General features: G+C 42.3%; 1 protein-coding gene across 1 annotated transcript in view; it reads left to right on the top strand.

Annotated features, from left to right (window-relative positions):
• Positions 1 to 17641, top strand: part of PIWIL2 (piwi like RNA-mediated gene silencing 2) — a 217895-nt gene that overhangs the window by 187232 nt on the left and 13022 nt on the right. The window contains exon 17 of the mRNA XM_044276975.1: positions 15195 to 15296. Within this exon, the coding sequence (XP_044132910.1) occupies positions 15195 to 15296 (102 nt within the window). The remainder of the gene's footprint in view (positions 1 to 15194; positions 15297 to 17641) is intronic.

Raw genomic sequence — 17641 nt, 5'->3', positions numbered from 1 at the left:
GGGACATGGTGTCAAAAAAAAGTCTAGCAAAATCTGCCTTCCAAAAACCGTATGGCATTCCTTTCCTTCTGCGCCCTGCCGTGTGCCCGTACAGCGGTTAACGACCACATATGGGGGGTTTCTGTAAACTACAGAATCAGGGCCATAAATAATGAGTTTTGTTTGGCTGTTAACCCTTGCTTTTTAACTGGAAAAAAAATATTAAAATGGAAAATCTGCCAAAAAAGTGAAATTTTGAAATTATCTCTCTATTTTCCATTAATTCTTGTGGAACACCTAAAGGGTTAACAACGTTTGTAAAAATCAGTTTTGAATACCCTGAGGTGTGTAGTTTCTAGAATGGGGTCATTTTGGGGTGGTTTCTATCATGTAAGCTTCACAAAGTGACTTCAGACCTGAACTGGTCCTTAACAAGTTGGTTTTTAAAAATTTCTGAGAAATTTCAAGATTTACTTCTAAACTTCTAAGTCTTGTAACATCCGCAAAAAATAAAATATCATTCCCAAAATTATTTACAAACATGAAGTAGACATATGGGTAATGTAAAGTAATAACTATTTTTGGAGGTATTACTATGTATTATAGAAGTAGAGAAATAGAAACTTAAAAATTTGCAAATTATTTTTTTACTCCGTTTTACCAGTGTCATGAAGTACGATATGTGACGAAAAAACAATCTCAGAATGGCCTGGATAAGTCAAAGCGTTTTAAAGTTATCACCACATAAAGTGACACTGGTCAGATTTGCAAAAAATGGCTTGGTCCTTAAGGTGAAAATGAGCCTGGTCCTTAAGGGGTTAAAGAAAATTTTTAAAGACAAAAAGCGTTTGGGAAGGGGTGAGGAGGTAGACAGCTGATTACGGGAGAACTAGACAGTTCTCACTGGTAAGACAGATTACACAGCCTCTGATGGTTGCTTGTACTATTAATTTATTCAAAGTTGTTTGAAAAGTAGGTGAGGATTTAAGTTGCTCCTACACCATATATCGCTGTCAGAAAATGGTTGCCTGGCTGACATCTATTCCTACCTGTCTACCCCATACACACGCCCAGCCTAACATTCATGTGCTCTCAATGGAAGAGGAGAATAAGCTTCTGGCGTGCTTTATTTCCCCAGAGAATAAGAGGATTTGGCATGTTGAAATCCCTGATCCTTGACCCTTTCCTGATATCTGCCTGGTGTTTGCGGTGCGCGGACCTGCAGAATACGGGAACCTGCTGTGTGCATTCTGTAATTTTCTCATGCCCATTAGTAGAAATGGCTATTCTTGTCCACAAAACGAACAAGAATAGGACATGTTCTGTAATTCGCGGAACGGCCACACGGATGATGACAGCACACAGATGACACGTGTGCTGTACAAAATATTTGGTGGACCTAAGGAAATGAATAAGTCCACGTGTGATCTGCAAAAAATAGACGCGGGCCAAACCTACGGTCGCGTGCATGAGGCTGTAGCGTATTGTCAACCCAACCTGCTGAGTCTAATGTGTTCGGACTGCCCCTGTCGGATGATGTCGCCCTGTCTTTTTGTTCTCCCAGGAGATAAACCGCCCCCTGAAAATGTCTGAAGGCGACTTTCTCCCATCTCCTGTATGGGAGGTAGCTGTCGCCCCAATAATTGCTGGGATGGCAGCTATGGAATGGGTACGGCCGGCCTTAGTGCATGTGTAGATTAGGCCACACACATTAGACATGTTGGCCAATTCTTCCAGTAATGAAGGGTATTGGGGCAACAGCTTCCAGGAGACGAGGATGAAGAGTACCAGATTACAACAGACAAGGTTTATCGTAAAGGCTTGTCCGCCTCGGGAATAAACATGTACTCTGACCTCTTGTGGAAGCCAAGGAGTCGCCTCCCGTGTGTATAACCAGCGATTACCCGTCTGCGTCTGTCACATTAGTTCATGTTTGTATCTTCTCCGTTCATAAAGATGTAGTCAGGCATCTAAATTAGGGGATAGGTAAGATCAGCAATAGCCATTCTACCTCCTAGACAAGTCCATTTTAAAAATTGGCATTGTCTATTGGCTTGTGCCAATATACTAGCATGCTGTTAGTGAATGAGAACCCTCTATTTTCATTCAGAGGCAGTAAACCTGTATAAAGCTAGTTCTTTGCACAACTGAGAAATGGATTCAGCTGGATCCAGTCTGTGAGACCAGCACATCAGCAGCAGCCGCCGCACATATCTCTCTGTTGGTTTGCTTCAGTGTATCATACTAGAGTCCAGGCTGGTTAATCCATTTTACAGCCCAGGTAACCTGATAGAGCAGGTCTGGGTGGAGCAGTAAATACAGCTTATCTAAACTACACTTTATGGCATTTTTCCACACTGAATTAATCTCTAACCGGGCTATTTAACCCCCTTGATGCATTTTTAGATTTAATATTTTTCTTTTTTAAGTATACGTCTCTTGTAACTCCTGTAACTGGGGCTGACAGATTAGCTCCAGTTATAGGGGAATACAGCCTCGAGATAGGTTGGACAGGGCTGTTCAGCCTCACTGCAGAGCTGATCTGGGTCTGCTAAGATCCAGCAGCTCATACAGTCACCCGACCCCCGGCGATCTCATGATTGCTAAGACCAGAGCAGGATTCGCCTTTGCGGCTTCCCGATTTCTATACACAGTACTCATCTCTACCTTCTCAATCATATGCCTCGCCTTACAAGAGGCCGCACAATATTAGAGATAAACATGTCTAAGACGATGTGGGAAGCTTTACCAGACTACCTGAGCAATTGTTCCTACGGAGCCAGAGACAGGGAACATTCCCCTGTCTGAGCTGTGCCCAAGGCTCAAGCGTTATCAAAGGTGAATACGTAACCCATCCACCAACGGGACAATCTTTTCCCATTAAAGGATTTTTTTTTACTTGTGACTCAAGTTTTGTGGTTTATCTACTGAAATGCCCATGCGGCCTCGAGACCACACAACATATCGAAGACTGTGTTAGTAAGTTCCCTCTCCCCCTCTTAATAACCAGATGTTATTATTAAGATGTTATCATAAAAGCATCATTTTTGTCCCGTTTATAAATTTTAGCTCTGTTTAAAAAAAAATTCACTGTGTCCATTTATACTGTACTAATATTCAGGAGCTAATTTTTTTGTACCATATCTCTGCTTATTATGATATTTGTGTATATTGCCGATTTAACCATATTTCCCTTAATCCCTTCCACAAATACCTCCATATTCTTGTTTTAAAATTGCTTTGCTCCTCTCATCTTGTGATTCTCTCGCCACATTCTTCTGTCCCCATACAATTCATTATGTAGATTTCCATAACACTACTATCACTCATTAATAACCCATCATCTACACAACATTTGTATTTCCCTCTCAGAAACAGCCACATCGCCCCTGGAACGCATCTTGCGATTCCCGGAATCACGTGATCAGTGCTCTGAACAGCACATACAAACTAAAAAGCGGCACACACAGGCTAGCGTCCTGTGATCCAGCCCAGACCTCCTCTACCAAAAATTGCAGGTGATTTTTTTTTCTCTCTAACGGGTACAATCATTAGTTTTTTTACTTCTGATCCACTTATCTTCATATCTTTCTGCTCTAATAGTGATCCCTATTACTTTCAAGTCCCGCAATCTCCCTCCTATCATTACTCTACATATAGTCCATGTATTCTGGCCTGGCCTCTACTCATGAGGCATTACATACTCCCCACACATCTTCACCTTATTGGAACATGGCTTCCAACATTATTTTATTAACATGCTGTATATATTTCTAGAACCTTCTTTTTGTCAACTTATCAATTGCACTTATCTGTTTACACTACTAATGGGGCCGATGTTATTATCATAGATCATAAGACCGCTGAAGAAGGTCCGCCTGGACTGAAACGTTCCGTCGCCATCATTATCAAGAGTGGTCATCTAAATTAACTCATAATGTAACTGGATCACGATTCTTTGTATGGTATCGCACCAATAAAACACTGAAATTGCATCCAAATAATCTGTGTGCAGCAAATTGCATATTAATAATATCTGTCCTAAGACAAGCCCTCTAGGAGGAAATTTTTGGGTATAATTGTAGTGTTCTAGGTCTCATTGACTGAAATTGTTAACTGGCTCAGAGCCTATGACCTTATGTCTGCAGTAAGCATACAATACCTTCTGTCATCTCTGCTAATCCTGCAGGCCATAGGAATGTGTCACTTGACCTAAATAATTGGGCTTATTTCTACCTAAGGAGTTTCACTAAGGCTCTGTTCACATCTGCGCCGTGGTTTCTACAAACCGGATTCCCAAAAAGTTGGGACACTATACAAATCGTGAATAAAAACTGAATGCAATGATGTGGAGGTGCCAACTTCTAATATTTTATTCAGAATAGAACATAAATCACGGAACAAAAGTTTAAACTGAGAAAATGTACCATTTTAAGGGAAAAATATGTTGAATCAGAATTTCATGGTGTCAACAAATCCCCAAAAAGTTGGGACAAGGCCATATTCACCACTGTGTGGTATCTCCCCTTCTTCTTACAACACTCAACAGACGTCTGGGGACCGAGGAGACCAGTTTCTCAAGTTTAGAAATCAGGGCTGTGGAGTCGGAGTCGAGGAGTCAGAGTCAATTTTGGGTACCTGGAGTCGGAGTCGGCAAAAAATGAACCGACTCAGACTCCTACTAAATTTAAATTGGAATAAAAAAAAAAAAAGCAAGTTTAAATGTCCGAATTCATAAACAGTTATAATTAATGACTTCTCTACTGTAAGAATAAAGGCCAATGCATGCAGTGCCTCACGTAACTGCAAAACAGACGCGTTCAGTGATGTGAAGAAGCATCCTTTTCATATGTTTCACTATATGGCACGCAATGCACAATTAGGAGTGGCAATACATATACTTTCCATTGTGTTGTGTTCTGATGTTACAGGGAACACAATGCCCATGGTTTACCTAGCCTCTCACTGATAAGGGATTAAGTAAATATGTGTTTTGCAAGACTAGACACTTGTATAAGTGAAGGGAATGGAGGGTCAATAGTTCAAGCTGCTGTCATTCAGCTAAAGGCTATAAAACGTGTAAACTCAGAATGTTATCTTAAACTTTAAACATGACTATGGGATTCTTCTAGGGAAATCATGTTTTAAAATAAATGTCCCTTCCTGGATCCTCCCACTGCCCTATCTTCAGCAGAAGATCAGCACACAAAGGAGAAGGCAGCAGCTTCTGCCCAACTACCTCTCTGTGCTAGAAGAGCTTAGAAGAACTTTTCTTTCCTTCAAGGAATGTATAAAATACATTTGCATATTAAATACAGAGGAGTCGGGGAGTCGGAGTCGGAGCATTTATCTACCGACTCCACAGCCCTGTTAGAAATAGGAATGCTCTCCCATTCTTGTCTAATACAGGCCTCTAACTGTTCAATCGTCTTGGGCCTTCTTTCTTGCACCTTCCTCTTTATGATGCGCCAAATGTTCTCTATAGGTGAAAGATCTGGACTGCAGACTGGCCATTTCAGTACCCGGATCCTTCTCCTACGCAGCCATGATGTTGTGATTGATGCAGAATGTGGTGTGGCATTATCTTGTTGAAAAATGCAGGGTCTTCCCTGAAAGAGATGACGTCTGGATGGGAGCATATGTTGTTCTAGAACCTGAATATATTTTTCTGCATTGATGGTGCCTTTCCAGACATGCAAGCTGCCCATGCCACACGCACTCATGCAACCCCATACCATCAGAGATGCAGGCTTCTGAACTGAGCGTTGATAACAACTTGGGTTGTCCTTGTCCTCTTTGGTCCGGATGACATGGCGTCCCAGATTTCCAAAAAGAACTTCGAATCGTGACTCGTCTGACCACAGAACAGTCTTCCATTTTGCCACACTCCATTTTAAATGATCCCTGGCCCAGTGAAAACGCCTGAGCTTGTGGATCTTGCTTAGAAATGGCTTCTTCTTTGCACTGTAGAGTTTCAGCTGGCAACGGCGGATGGCACGGTGGATTGTGTTCACTGACAATGGTTTCTGGAAGTATTCCTGAGCCCATTCTGTGATTTCCTTTACAGTAGCATTCCTGTTTGTGGTGCAGTGTCGTTTAAGGGCCCGGAGATCACGGGCATCCAGTATGGTTTTACGGCCTTGACCCTTACGCACAGAGATTGTTCCAGATTCTCTGAATCTTCGGATGATGTTATGCACAGTTGATGATGATAGATGCAAAGTCTTTGCAATTTTTTGCTGGGTAACACCTTTCTGATATTGCTCCACTATCTTTCTGCGCAACATTGTGGGAATTGGTGATCCTCTACCCATCTTGGCTTCTGAGAGACACTGCCACTCTGAGAAGCTCTTTTTATACCCAATCATGTTGCCAATTGACCTAATTAGTGTTAATTGGTCTTCCAGCTCTTCGTTATGCTCAAATTTACTTTTTCCAGCCTCTTATTGCTACTTGTCTCAACTTTTTTGGGATTTGTTGACACCGTGAAAATTTGAATCAACGTATTTTTCCTTTAAAATGATACATTTACTCGGATTAAACGTTTGATCTGTCATCTACGTTCTATTACAAATAAAATATTGACATTTGCCATCTCCACATCATTGCATTCAGTTTTTATTCACAATTTGTTTAGTGTCCCAACTTTTTGGGAATCCGGTTTGTATTTCTAACAGACGGTGCACTGCCAAATCTATTACACGACCGACGCCAGTGACCGTCAACAGGGTCCGTCCAGTCCCACCGGGGTGTTTTTTGTTTTGCTTGATTTAAAAAAAAATGTGCTTTGTGCATCAATTTTTTTTCTGTCAAATGTGATGAAATCTAGTGACAAATGGAAATTTATGTGGAATAGAACCGGCACTCAGAACTATAGGAATTCACGTGGGATACCCTGTGAACACTGGGTTGGAGATACTGACAATGTCACAATAAAACAACAATAAAAACATCAATAAAAAACATCTAATTGGACATACTGCCCATGTATTTTTCTATGCCAGGGAAAGCTGCATCCGTATCTTCCCCAATGGGTCCGACTTGTTGGATCGCAGCTATCTGTGGCAAGGCAAATCAGGGCTGTTTGTATTCCAATGCGGTATATAGGTACCAATTGGTCCGTGCATGCAAGTCAGATGTGAACTGTAAAAAATATATATAGATGCACTGTATGAAGGATGTCGCAATGCTAGCGCAAATCCTGGCTTATTTTGGTATTTTTCTTATAGTATCGAGATTGTCCATCCACTATGTTTGTCCCGAATTATCGGATGTGCTGGATGTTGTTACAATTGTCCAGCAGGTCTGTGTAGCACACTTATTTGTAGCGTTTTTACTGTGCAACAATATGGCGCGATTCCACTTGTCTCAGAATTGTTTGTACTCACTGTGGTCTCAATGAAGCCATTCCGTGGGAGGGTTACTACCGTGACGTCCCACGCTTCCACCTTTCTCTGCTATAGCTGAGATGTTTCCGGTTCTGTCCAAGTCTCGTCTCTGATCTCGCGACGGACCTGTCTCAACAGCTTGATTTTCGTGAGTCCTGCACCAATTCTTGTGATGTATGTGGCAAAGGCACGTCTTTGTAATAGATGAATTGTTCGTCTTTTAGTACATGGCCATGCACCGCCGGGATGTATATCTCACAGGTATTATCGTGATAAACCAGAGTGAGCCACCTGCTTAGTATTTACTATTCAAATGGAAATTTATGGTCGGCACCCTGGTCCCAAGGAGATGGTGCTCTTCTAAGGAAAACCAGTCAGCAATGAATCCAGATACATTTCTCTTATTCAACCAGTATCGAGTCACGTGGCTACATTTATACGCTGTTCACAGGTGGAGCAGAAGTGGGACACGTGGGATTGATCCATGTGGAAAAAGGAACAGCGGGGGTTTGTTTTTTGAGTTCATGGTTGTATTGTAGCTTCATTCTGGAGGTCTTTACAATTACAGCAATACCAAATGTATAACTGGGGTCTGGGGTTTTGCATATTAAAACCTCTTTCAGTTTTTTTGCTAAATAATTTTTTGTGTCAACACTCTATATTCCAATACCCAGAACTTTTTTCCATCAGTGGAGTTGTGTGTAGGTTGTTTTTTTTCGCAGCATGACTTCCTTGGTACCATTTGGTGTAGTAATGAAACCATTGACTTTTTGATCTTTATTTCACAACTTTTTTTTTCCCAGCATTTCTGGTATTTTTTATGCCTTTCACCATTCCAGATGAATAATGCATCTATTTTATAGTGTGGGTTGTTACACTGTGTGACCTTAATATTCTTTTTATATTTACTTTTTTTTTTACTTTTGTTAGGCTGTTTTCTGCCATAGCACCCTGCGATCACCCTGAGGATGGGCTTGCAGAGGCTTCCTCTGTTAAAACACTTAAATGTCGCTGTCATAATTGAGTGTGACATCTTAGGGTTAAACAGCTTGGATCAGAGTTAGGTTACATGAACACCACTGTACGCATTTTGCTGTCTGCAAAATGACGGGTCCACAAAATACAGGCATCATGGTGGCTCAGTGGTTAGCACTGGTGCCTTGCAACGCTGAGGTCTTGGATTTGAATCCGACCAAGGACAACATCTGCATGGAGTTTGTGTGGGTTTCCTTTGGGTTCTCCGGTTTCCCCCCACACTCCAAAGACATACCGATAGAGATCTTAGATTGTGAGCCCCGCTGGGAACAGCGTGATGCTAATGTCTGTAAAGCGATGTGGAATATGTCAGCGCTATATAAGTGTGTAAAGTAAATATCTAAAAGCAGTGTGAAATCTGAATGTGCCTTCTTCTCTGTCCCATTAATAGAAATGTCTATTTGTGTCTGCAAAATGGACCAGAATAGGACATGTTCTATCATTTGTGGGAAGGACACATGGATGCGGACAGCTCACAGATGACATCTGTGAGCTGTATTTTTTTTCTTTGTGGACCCATAGAAAGTAATGGGTTCGTGTGCGATCTACACAAAATGCAGCTCAGATATGGATCCAGAATACAGGATAAAAAGGGAAATATCATATTCTTTTTTTTTTATAAAGAGTTGGCCCTTTATAACAATTTATCCCCTATAGAGATGCAGAATAGGGGGATAAGTGTCTGATTGGTGGGGTCCAACTAGTGAGGCTCCTGCTGATCATTAGAACAGGTTCCCCCATTTTAATGGAGCAGCGAACATCTCTATAGGGTTGCCAGAAATATCTGACTGCTTGTGCTCCGCTATCTCAGGCAGTCCCATGGACCTGAACATGGGAGAGCACAGTCCCCGTTCTTGTGACCGGTGGGGGCTACAGTGGTAGGATCTCATCAATCAGACACACTGAGTCTGTAAGTTTGATTTCCCCCTCCTTATCTGTTCTGTGAGCTCCAGAGCTGAAAACAAACTTAGTGGAAAATAAGGAAAAGGACATCACAGCTGTACAGTGCTGGCAGATTCCACAGAAGGGAGACACCCCCAGCTTCTGAGTGAAATATATCTAGCTGTGCAGCTGAAACGGGTAATAATTTACCTGGAAAAAACACCTGTTCCTTCACAATTGTGTACAAAGATGCACAGCAATTATGCAAAAGTTTTTTGAAAACTCAAGTACACTTTAAAGCGGCTCTGTCACCACGATCAACCCTATTAAACCAGACATACTGGCTGGTAGGGCTCACCATGCTGATTAAAACCTTACCTTTATTTTGACTGTATGTTAAATGGCTGCAGAGATATCTAGTTTTGTATTCATATGCAAATAAGGAATTCAAGCACCAGGAGGCTGGGATGACTATTCTAAGCACTGCTATGTAACACCCCCTGTGCTCTGCACACTCCGCCCTTCCCTTGACTGACGGGGCTAAACATGACGCTGAGGGCAGAGTTGTGTCCTGGCTTATACATATCTACTGTATATATATGTATTATACACACTCTGTACTATAGCCTTACCACACCGAGATCTGCTCATCTACATATCACTGCTTTATTCATAGGCACAATGTATGATTATACAGACATCAGTAATGTGTGTCAGGTTATAAGCATAGAAAAACCATGCATCTCTATGTTGTAATGCTATAGCTTAGTGGTATAGTGATCTGCCTGGAATATGGACATCCCTGGTTCAAGTCCCAGGAAAGATTATATATTTTTTCTTTAAAACCATATTAAAAGGTTATACTATAATAAATAATATAATCATATAATAATAAGGCCTTACTATATTTTTCTAAAACCTGTTACTGCTTTATTCATAGACACAATACATGATTATGAAGAAACCATTAAATATATTAGCAGGACATAGACTTTTCTTATGGGATAAATGTGGAAGAAAAAAAAACTTCAAAGTCTTCAGTAAGATTCAAACCTGGGATCTCTACATACAAAACCAATAGCGGAACCTCTGAGCTATAGCATTACCACATAAAGAGGCATGGTTTTCCTGTGCTTATAAGCGATCACATATTACCAGTGTCTGTATGATCCTACATTGTACCTGTGAATACAGTAGTAATATGTATATCCGCTTTCTGAGCAGATCGCAGTGTGGTGAAGCTATAGTACAGAGTGTGTATAATACATATATAAAGTACCGTAGATATGTATAAGCCAGGACACAGAACTGCCCTCAGCACGCTGATGTCTAGCCCTGACAATCAAGTGGAGGAGGCGTGTGCAGAGCACAGGGGGCGTTACAGAGCAGTGCTCAGACCATTCAGCCCCGCCTCCTGGTGCTCCAATCACTCATTTGCATATGAATAGAAATGCAGATATCTCTGCAGCCGTTTAACATACAGACAAAAGAAAGGTATTTAATTAATGTCTGATTTAATAGGGTTGATCCTGGTGACAGAGCCGCTTTAAGATTAGGGACATTTTAAGAGAATGTAGGCACAGGTGTTTGAGGTGTCTGTGGTCACTCTCACCAGGGCAATTGCCTTCCATTACACCATCTTCTAGGGCAGCGGTTCTCAACCTAGGGGTCGATCGGCCCTTTCCGGGGGGTCGCCTGAGGCTTCCTATTGTGGGTCGCCCGCACAACGGCAGCGGCCCCTTATCCTCGCGCACAGGAAGTGATGTCCTATCACTGCCTGTGCTTGAAGGAGCCTGACGTCTGGACGGGTATGTCGGGCCGCCTGTCTGCTGAGGTCCGAGTTTTTTCGTTAATGACACCGCCGCTGAGCACCACTGCCACCAATGATTTACTTGAGCCTGGCTAATTTTATTTTAATTATTTGGCTGAGCAAGGCTTAATTTATTTGGGGGGACATGAAGCACCGCTGATTTATTTATTTGGGGGACCCTGAGCACCATTGATTTATTTATTTGGGGGGGGGACCTGAAGCACCGCTGATTTATTTATTTGGGGGGGGGGACCTGAAGCACCGCTGATTTATTTATTTGGGGGACCCTGAGCACCATTGATTTATTTATTTGGGGGAAACCTGATGCACCACTGATTTATTTATTTGGGGGTACCCTGAGCACCGCTGATTTATTTATTTGGGGGTACCCTGAGCACCATTGATTTATTTATTTGGGGGACCCTGAGCACCATTGATTTATTTATTTGGGGGAAACCTGATGCACCACTGATTTATTTATTTGGGGGTACCCTGAGCACCGCTGATTTATTTATTTGGGGAGACCTGAAGCCCCGCTGATTTATTTATTTGGGGAGACCTGAAGCCCCGCTGATTTATTTATTTGGAGGACCCTGAGCACTTCTGATTTATTTATTTGGGGGGGACTTGAAGCACCACTGATTTATTTATTTGAGGGATACCCTGAGCACCACTGATTTATTTTAATTTTTTTGGGGCGGGGGGTACTGTGAGCACCACTGAGCTATTTATTTGAGGGGTACTGTGGGCACCACTGATTTATTTTTTAGGGGGTATTATTATTTATTTTAAAGTTATTTATTTGGTTTACAAATATTTTGTATTTATGCTAAAGTTCTGTTACTTGTGTATTTGAATTAACATTTGGTGTATTTGTGTCTGTGTGCGTGTTTTTGGTGGGTCAAAAAGATATTTACATTACAATTCATAACAGTAGCAAAATTAGTTATGACGTAGCAAGGAAAAAAATTTAATGGTTGGGGGTCACCACAACATGAGGAACTGTATTAAGGGGTCACGGCTTTAGAAAGGTTGAGAACCACTGCTCTAGGGGCAAGTACAAACAGTTTTTTGTACATAGGGAAATGTTGTAATAGGCACCAATATGGTCCATCCTAGTTGACTCCATTTTCCCGCATCTTGGAACAGATGGACATTATTACCGGTACTAATCTTCTGACTTAACGCCGCACTATTAATGGCTCATGTATCTTAAATATCTCTATTTTGTGGTTATAACTATCACATTCAAAGTGACATTTTAATATTTCTCCTTCTACCCTGAAGTGTTCATGTGGAGAATATTACTGAAGGGCCTCAGCTGAATTCGACACCACTACTGTGCAGTCACTACTTCTCAACAGCTCTGTCAGAAAAGGGTTAAAAATTGCAGCATTCTTTTGGATATGGGGTCATTATAGCGATATATCAGCAAGAAAATGGAACAGTCCATGTATAGTTATCACACAGTGTTCCCCGCTGTAACCCGCAACAATCACCTGCCATCTGTGGGGAGAGCTGGCGGTAAGGCTTCCATCTCTCTACAGCGCCACCACATGAGAAATTAAGCATTCCACAGTGCCCATTGAAATCAATGGATTATTTGCGTAATACAGGATAAGTATGCCACAGGTTATATTGTAAGCAGTGGTGTACTTTTAATGGAGGAAGGCGATGCGACAACTACAGGGCCCAGCACCGAACTCCTTCTTTCTCATGTGAAAACATAGCATTTTCATGTGCCAACAAATTATTTCAGTGAATGGAAACTGCATACATTCCAGGGCACTGAGCTCCCCCTAGTGGTGGCTACAGGCAGACAGCTTTGTAATAGATGGTAAGCAGGAGATTTATCATTGCCAGTTATGAATACATTGAGAAACACGCTGATCAGAATGAGCATCGTAATTTTGATGCACCTGATACACTTTACTGACAGAGAAGACAGAGCAGAGCTGATACATAACCTGGGCACAGACAATCGTGCTTCATTTCGTGGACTTCTCCCATGCTGCCCCATTCTGTAGGTATTATTGCAGGATCTTTAATCACAGTTTTAAGCATGCTTCAGACGCCTGATTTCTTCAAGGGGGCCCATGTCACGATAACCATGGTCTATGGGCCATATTTAACCTGACCTGGTCACAGATCTCTCTGCCCTGTCCTCGGCTGGCTCCCCTGGTTGCATCTCTTCGCACTCTCTGGTACATTCTTCAGCGTTGTTACGTGTCCTTCCAGCACGTAGTTGACATTATTTAGTCTTTCTCATTGTTTACTGACCTCCAGCAATATTACATAAAGTGGATTATGTACAGACGTTCACAGTGGAATGTGACTGCTGAAGCTGCCGCACACACAAACTGAATATTTTTGGGAACGAACCTGATAGTAGTTATACCAGAGGGCCCTTATCCCCTCGGTATTGTGAGTGTATCTAAGTCACCGGGCTGGGGCAATTTTATATCAGTGGTCCGCAAAAAATACGGATGGTGTCCGCGTGCATTGCATATTTTGCGGAATGGAACAGCCGGCCCCTAATAGAACAGTCCTATCCTTGTCCATAATGTGGAAAATAATAGGACATGTTAAAAATTTTTGGGGTGGAATGGACATACGGAAACGGAATGCACACGGACCCATTGAAATGAATGGTTCTGCATATGGTCCACAAAAAAAACTGAATGTACACAGAAAAAACTAAGTTCCTGTGCATGAGCCCTAAAGGTGGATTTAGACGGCCAGACAATCTGGCCTTCTAAAGGTGCAGCAGATCACCCGATGAACAAGTGAAACGATCATTCATTGGGTGAGACTGTCTTTCATGCAGGCACCTTAATCATCCTTTCTGGGCAGCAGATTGTGCGGTCTAAAAAGCTATATACTGCTGTATAGGGACGAGCCATCTCAATAGCATACTGTGGAGGTGATCGGTGCATGTGAATACAGAGCTTCACCTCCTCCTAACAAGCAGCCGGCTGTTGGGAAGGAACGCTTCCTTCTCGACATTCGGCTGTGGCTCAGCAGAAGAGATGAGTCTGTATGGTGGTGCAGAGCCGATGACGTCTGCTACTGTAAAGACGCTGCCCTTACTCTTCAAAAGAGTTTCTGCACCAGCTGCGTCATTGGAAATATAATTTTTAGCAGGAGGTCTATTAAAGAATATTAGGAGTCTGTTTAGATGAGCTCAAACTGCAGCCCTATTCTGTTATGTGGTCATAGACCTCCGTTTAATAATCTTATCATTGATCGCAGGAGGTACGTTACACCCACTGGAAGCTCCATTGAAACGAGTGGCATATGTATTATAAATAATTTAGTTGGGCACTTCAGAGCATAATATAGGCTGATATGTCGCTCACTAAGGTTATTTCCCTTTGTCATTGATCACGTGCCCTTCTACGTGTAAGTTTCATTCCGCGCAAGTGCCTCTCTCTCGTGACGAGGACAAGAAGGTTGGCACCGATGGCAGCTGCTAAAAGGAATTGATGATATACCAGAACATGGCACACCCCTTTATAAAAACGCTCTGAACTTTAGTGAAACGTAGAGGCACAGTGAAGCTGGCCAAACACACTTTTTACCTGCTGACTCAGCTGACCGTTACATCTCTAGACCTCTCCATAAAGTTGCGAGATCAGGTAGCGGATTAGTGGGAACAAAGGATTGGGCATGTTGAAGTTCAGTATGTCTGATCCTTCTTTCTGCCAGAATATGTATTCGGGGGAGCGTAAGATCGTCGACCAAAGTCTGTATGAGAGCTAAGCCATTAGGTCACCTGTCTGCGGAGTGCGGACAAACTGCTTACACATTAGAGGTTTTACTTTGGGGATAAATGGATGAGAAAACCGCACAAGTCTTTCCTGAATTGGCTTAATTTGTTGTCCTGTCGTCTCATGATTTCTGGTGGTAAGGACCTAAAATAAGACCAATGTAGATCAGTTACAATATTCTCTGACTACACATGTGCTCAAATGGGGGTCACATAGATGGATAGAGAAGTGATTGCCACTTTTCGAAAATTGGCTTTTTTTAATTCGGTTTCCTGTAGTGTTAAATAATATATAATGCCTATGTTTTGTCTTTTTTCTCTTGGTCGACAGGGAAGGCTGCAGCTTATTCTTTGCGTTATATCTGGGTCTAGAGATGACCTTTATGGTGCCATAAAGAAGTTCTGCTGTATACAGACCCCTGTCCCATCTCAGGTGAGGATCCTTCTTCAGTGTCCTAGAACACACTGCACATGTGCATTACTTTACTGTTACATGATCTGTAGTAAGGGTTGGTTTCAGTTGCCGAATGCATTAGGCTAAATGCACACCATCAGGATCGTGTGCGGATTTGCACCGTAGGTCATGTACATTGTATTCTATGAGAATTTGAAATACTCATGTACACGGTGCAGATTTTTACTGTGCGGATCTTGACCTACGGTGTGGACTTTAAAATCCACAGCATGTCAAGTTATCTTATTTTTCCTGACCGGACTTTCTCCATTCACTTCAATGGGGAGAGTAAAATCCACATGGAAATCCGCACGAATTGATGCGGATTCTCCACACATAAATCCTGACCTTGTACATTTATCTTTAGGGAATTGCCTGAGAATAAATTGGCAAACAGTCTATGAATGGAATCGGCTGGAGCCAGGCGATGGCCATTTTGGGTTATTACACGCTTCTCTGCGGCCCTATTGTGTAGTGACGTTGCACCCTGTATAAATATCCACTAATCTATATGTCACATTTCCATATATATTATGTACGTGTATAAATAACCATAATAACATAATTAAACACAAGTACATAGAACGGTATAATCAATTAGTGAACAGGGTCAGGTCATTACCCATTCAGACCAAGCGGTCCCGATGCAGTGCTTCCTAATATCCATTTTGGCTTCATGTTTTAGTAAAATATTGTGCCTATCGCCCCCATGTTCCAGGGGTCCTAATGGGAAGATATGGGAGCAGAAACCAAGGTAGTTGTCAGTGATTTATTATTTTCGAACCTACACATAAAAAAAAAAAAGGACATATCAACATTGCAAGCGATTGACGTACATGTAGAGGATAACTGAGTGGGGCAGGAGGACCCTATGATATCTCTGTACGTCCCTGAAAAAGCTGAATAACAATTCCCTTTATACAATCCCTGTACATTGCTCAGGGCCAGGTCGGTATTAACCACCAGAGGGATGGGCAGTCTGGAACCATGGAGCAGCCAAGGCATCAGCTTGGTGCATATAGCTCTGCATCGTAGCTGTATACACAAAATGGGAGGATATTCTTAATCAGAACGACTGGTAATGATGCTATATTTTAATTTAGTTTCATTTGAGCAGCGTGCAATATTAGGTCATATCAAGGCGATAAGAAGGGGTTACACAGTGTGTCCTCCACGCCTCTGCATTGAAATAGACCGCAGTTGTTGGGGTGTACTCCTATACAGACATGGACATACAGTACCCGCATAGGATGTAACCCTGGCACACTTCACCACTTATTACGGGAATATGGCTAGAAACTGGGGTAGTGCAAGGGCAGGGCATGATCCAGTTGATTTCATGAGTGTGATGCCATCACTACAGCATAAGGCTGTTGCACCACGACCTATGACACCCCCAGTCCAGTCACACCTCATACCGTACTTTCTTTGTGTTAGGGTACTTTCACACTTGCGGCAGAGGATTCCGGCAGGCAGTTCAGTCGGACACAAACTGATGGCATTTGTCAGACAGATCCGGATCCGTCTGACAAATGCATTGAAATACCGGATCCGTCTCTCCGGTGTCATCCAGAAAAACAGATCCGGGATTATTTATTTGGGGCATTTTTAAAGGTCTGTGCATACGCAGACCGGAAAGCCGGATCCGTTTTGCCGGAACACTTAATGCTGAATCGGGCTCTAATACACTTCAATGTAACTTAATGCCGGATCCGGCATTCCGGCACTTGTTCAGTATTTTTGGCCGGAGAGAAAACTGCAGCGTGCTGCGGTATTTTCTCTGTCCAAAAAACGTAAGCGGGACTGAACTGATGCATCCTGAACGGATTGCTCTCCATTCAGAATGCATTAGGATAAAACTTTTTTCCGGTATAGAGCTCCTGTGAAGGAACTCAATACCGGAAAACAAAAACGCTAGTGTGAAAGTCCCCTAGTGTTGCAAGATGATGTTTAGAGAGAAATAGAACATACATTCAAGGGCGTACACAAGAATGACTTTGCTCCGCACTGACATGACATTTGCACGCCCAACATAAGAATGTAAACCAGTTCAGCATTTTTCATGGGTCTTTTTTAAAACCAACAGTGAGAACGCCCACATTCAGTTTCATGGGGTATTGTAATCCGGTATTGGTATTTAAACACTTGTCACATCCTGGTATCATGCGAAAGCCCAGAAACGAAGCTTTTAAATTATTTTAGTAATGCTCTTTGTGTCTGCAATGCAGGGGGAAGCTGCAATTGAGATCAGGAAGAAAGAGCTCAACATGTTCCTGTCATTTCTGTACAGCCACCAGTGATCCACGGGGATACGTGGACCTTTC

This window comes from Bufo gargarizans, chromosome 2 (genome assembly GCF_014858855.1).
Source record: "Bufo gargarizans isolate SCDJY-AF-19 chromosome 2, ASM1485885v1, whole genome shotgun sequence".
In the NCBI taxonomy this organism is placed as follows: domain Eukaryota; kingdom Metazoa; phylum Chordata; class Amphibia; order Anura; family Bufonidae; genus Bufo; species Bufo gargarizans.
The sequence above is the reverse complement of the archived record's forward strand: the minus strand, read 5'-3'. Positions and strand labels throughout refer to the sequence as shown.